General features: G+C 38.9%; 1 protein-coding gene across 1 annotated transcript in view; it reads left to right on the forward strand.

Annotated features, from left to right (window-relative positions):
• LOC106878114 (ectonucleoside triphosphate diphosphohydrolase 8) overlaps window positions 1-3,213 on the forward strand; it is an 81,453-nt gene extending 78,240 nt beyond the window's left edge. Inside the window, exons 7-8 of the mRNA XM_052970314.1 lie at window positions 1,375-1,667; window positions 2,974-3,213. Coding sequence (XP_052826274.1) covers window positions 1,375-1,667; window positions 2,974-3,198 — 518 coding nt within the window. The 3' untranslated portion in view covers window positions 3,199-3,213. The remainder of the gene's footprint in view (window positions 1-1,374; window positions 1,668-2,973) is intronic.
• Window positions 3,214-3,307: the final 94 nt, after the last annotated feature.

The raw sequence follows: 3,307 nt of genomic DNA on the forward strand, positions 1-3,307 counted from the left end.
CACCCCCAACCCCAAAATTTCAGGCCTTGTTGCCTGTAATAGAAAGAAATATTGCTGTTAGTGTTGTGGTTGGTTCCAGAGATGGATGGATGGATGGATGGATGGATGGATGGATGGATGGATGGATGGATGGATGGATGGATGGATGGATGGATCTCTAAACAGTTTCCGTCCACCACATTCACTCAAATGGCATGGGTTAGCCCAGGGATAACGGGGATATAGCAGAAGACACTTGCCTAAGGCACTGTACAGTGGGATTGAACCGGAAACCACGTGGTTGCGAAGTGAAATTCTTAACCACACAGCCATGCCTGTGGCTATAATGTAGAAGATACTGTACTGTATTATTAGATAGTTATATTACTGCGTTGTTTAACCCTAGGACAGCGCTCAATTCCACAGATTTGCTTGTCAGTTGTTTGACCTTAACCAGTTGAGCATGTCTCTTGGTGGCTGACGATATGTGTATCTCTGATCACGACCAGAAGTAGTGGGGGAGCATCATAGTCATGTGTTGAGAGGAATTCTTTGGGGTTTGAATAATTCACTTTTGAAAACATGGATGTTTTGCTCAACATCCTTAAACAAACCTTATTCAGGGACCTTTTGAGCGGGATGGGCTACTCGACCTGTTTATCTTGATATGAGATCACCATGTCGCATACATATGGTTGTGATGCATGTGCCTGGTGCACCCTTATCAGACGGGTAGTCATGATGGGTATACTGGGCTTCGTATATTTGTACCCCAATGTCACTTTGATAGCATGCACTGCTCTCTCACTCAATAATAATAATAATAATAATAATAATAATAATAATAATAATAATAATAATGATAATAATAATAATAATAATAATAACAACAACAACATCGAAAAATATGTTAGGAATGAGAACCCAGGTTCGAAACTTCCCCAAGACACCTGATGAAAGCTGGAGGGTTCATCGGCCGAAACGTTGTGTTAACAACAAACAAGAAGATGAGGACAAATATTCGTCAAATGTAAATAATGTAAATAATGTATATAATTCTTCATCTCTTAAATATAGAACTATACAGGAATGTCTGCAATGAGGAATGGCATTGTTTTGTGATGAAGGGTGGAAGTTTCAATTCTATTTCATAAATCGTTCCATGTTGATCTGAAAGTTGTTTGACATTTAAGCTGACAAGCAACCATTTTCATTCGATTTTTTAACAGATGACTTGTGATGATGGAATAGTACTACGTTATCCTCTTGGTTTTATCGAGTCATTTGATAATTAAGTTGACGACCACGACGCGTGTGGGTGAGTGAGTGTGCGTGTGTGCGTGTAATCATATCTAGTCATATCTATTCTATGTATTTGTTTTCGGAACCACACAGGTGACAACGCAACAGTCAGCGACGAAAACGGCCGATCTGTAATAATGATCGGAAACGGAAACGCAGAAAGCTGCCGGGAAATTCTAGAAGATTTCTTGAACAAACAGCCGCCGTCCGATTGCAGTCCGAAACCGTGTAGTATAGGTACCACTTATCAATCTCCGCTTGGTGATACCATATTCTACGCCGTTTCTGCCTTTGTTTATCCAACCAATCAAATCAATTCCACAGATGCCGACGAACGTCTTAACATGGATCTGATGATTAAAAATACGAAAACCTATTGTGAAATGGTAAGTAATTTTTGTGTAAGGGCGAGGCGCGGAATTGCTGCTTTGATTTTCTGAGGTGCTCTTTCAAGATTTTCTTCATATTAATCGTGGAGCGGGGTGGCTACACTGATGGAGATGTTAATGGTGGTGTGGTGGTGGAGATGGTGATTGTCGTGGTGGTTGTTATAAAGAGCGGGTGACTGAAGAAATTATAAGAATGTCGTATCGGCTTCTTTGCTGTGAGTGTTCCGGTTCTTTACCTTTTGAGCTCAAATCCCATCATGGCCTATTTGGGTAGTATGTTTGATCATAATTACATGTCTTAATTTTCTACCAAACATGTTTGATCAAATTTACTTAAATTGGTACGTCCCTATTATACTAAAAGATTAGTATAAACCATTATATTCGAGGGACGGGTGTAATAGCTGATCGGTGGACTCTTAGGATAGCTATCCCTATCACGTGAAGAAAAATACCAGTAAAAATTTACCGGAAAGGGTACGGGATTTGATGGCAAATATGTAAAACATTAAATTTTTGGAGAAAAAGTACTTTCACAGAAAGAAGAAGGAAACAGTCACCTAATTTCTTCCCCTTTTCCTTCTTCATGAAGAACAGATAGTCCTGGGGTCGATTTGTTCGACTAAAGGCGGTGCTCCAGCATGGCCACAGTCAAATGACTGAAACAAGTAAAAGAATAAAAGAATATAAAAAAAAAACGATATTGCTAAAATAATCGGTGCATGGCAGAAGTACAAACAACTTAAGCCACACAAATCTTGACAGCAAGATCTTGTAAGAACTTCTAAAGATCATATAAACCCCAGTTGAGAACCATTGCGCTGGATAATGTTTGACTAGGCACGTGCCGTGAGTAATTATTCAGGGTAGGCAGTTGGTGACGTTTATGTAGTAAAACACTCCAAAAATAAGCGAAACACATATGAGCAACTGAGTTGGAGGCAGATTTACTTCTGCCTTTATAACGCGTAAAGAAAACGTTGTTGTAGGAATGTACGCAGCACAAGTACTACAGCATTACTATGCGTAGCTTTAATACTGAGATTGAAAAGCAGGGCCGAATTATGCCTACCTAATCTTGAAAAAGATAAAATATTTTGCATTTTATGCATAATAATGAGAGTAACCTTCATAATTTTAATGAATTAGGTGCATATTTTGCCATAAAAGAAAATGTTGCTATCGATCTATTTCTATTCACTGCCGATCTTACCTACCCAGGCGGCACGTCCCTGTGGTTTGACCATATTTACATATTTGTTTACCTCTTTGTCTTTATTATTTTATCTCTTTGTCGTTGCAGACGATAGATGAGGCTGTTGAAGTGACTGGTGCTACACCCAAATATGCCTCGAACAACTGTATCAGCGGAGTGTTCATACCATTACTTCTGAAGAACGCTTACGGCTTTCCCCAAAACACAACCTCAATTTATATGAAGAAAACAATCAACAATAAATCACCAGGTCACATCGAATGTTTATTTCTAATTTTATTATTCCCTCTACTTTTTTTTTGTTTTATTTAGCTTTCTTTTCTTTTTATCTCTCACCATTTCTCTCCCCCTCTCTCTCTCTCCGTCTCTTCCTCTCTTTCTGTCTGTCTATCTCTCCCCCCCTCTCTCTTTATATATATAT

The sequence above is a fragment of the Octopus bimaculoides genome, chromosome 9 (genome assembly GCF_001194135.2).
Source record: "Octopus bimaculoides isolate UCB-OBI-ISO-001 chromosome 9, ASM119413v2, whole genome shotgun sequence".
Lineage (NCBI taxonomy): Eukaryota > Metazoa > Mollusca > Cephalopoda > Octopoda > Octopodidae > Octopus > Octopus bimaculoides.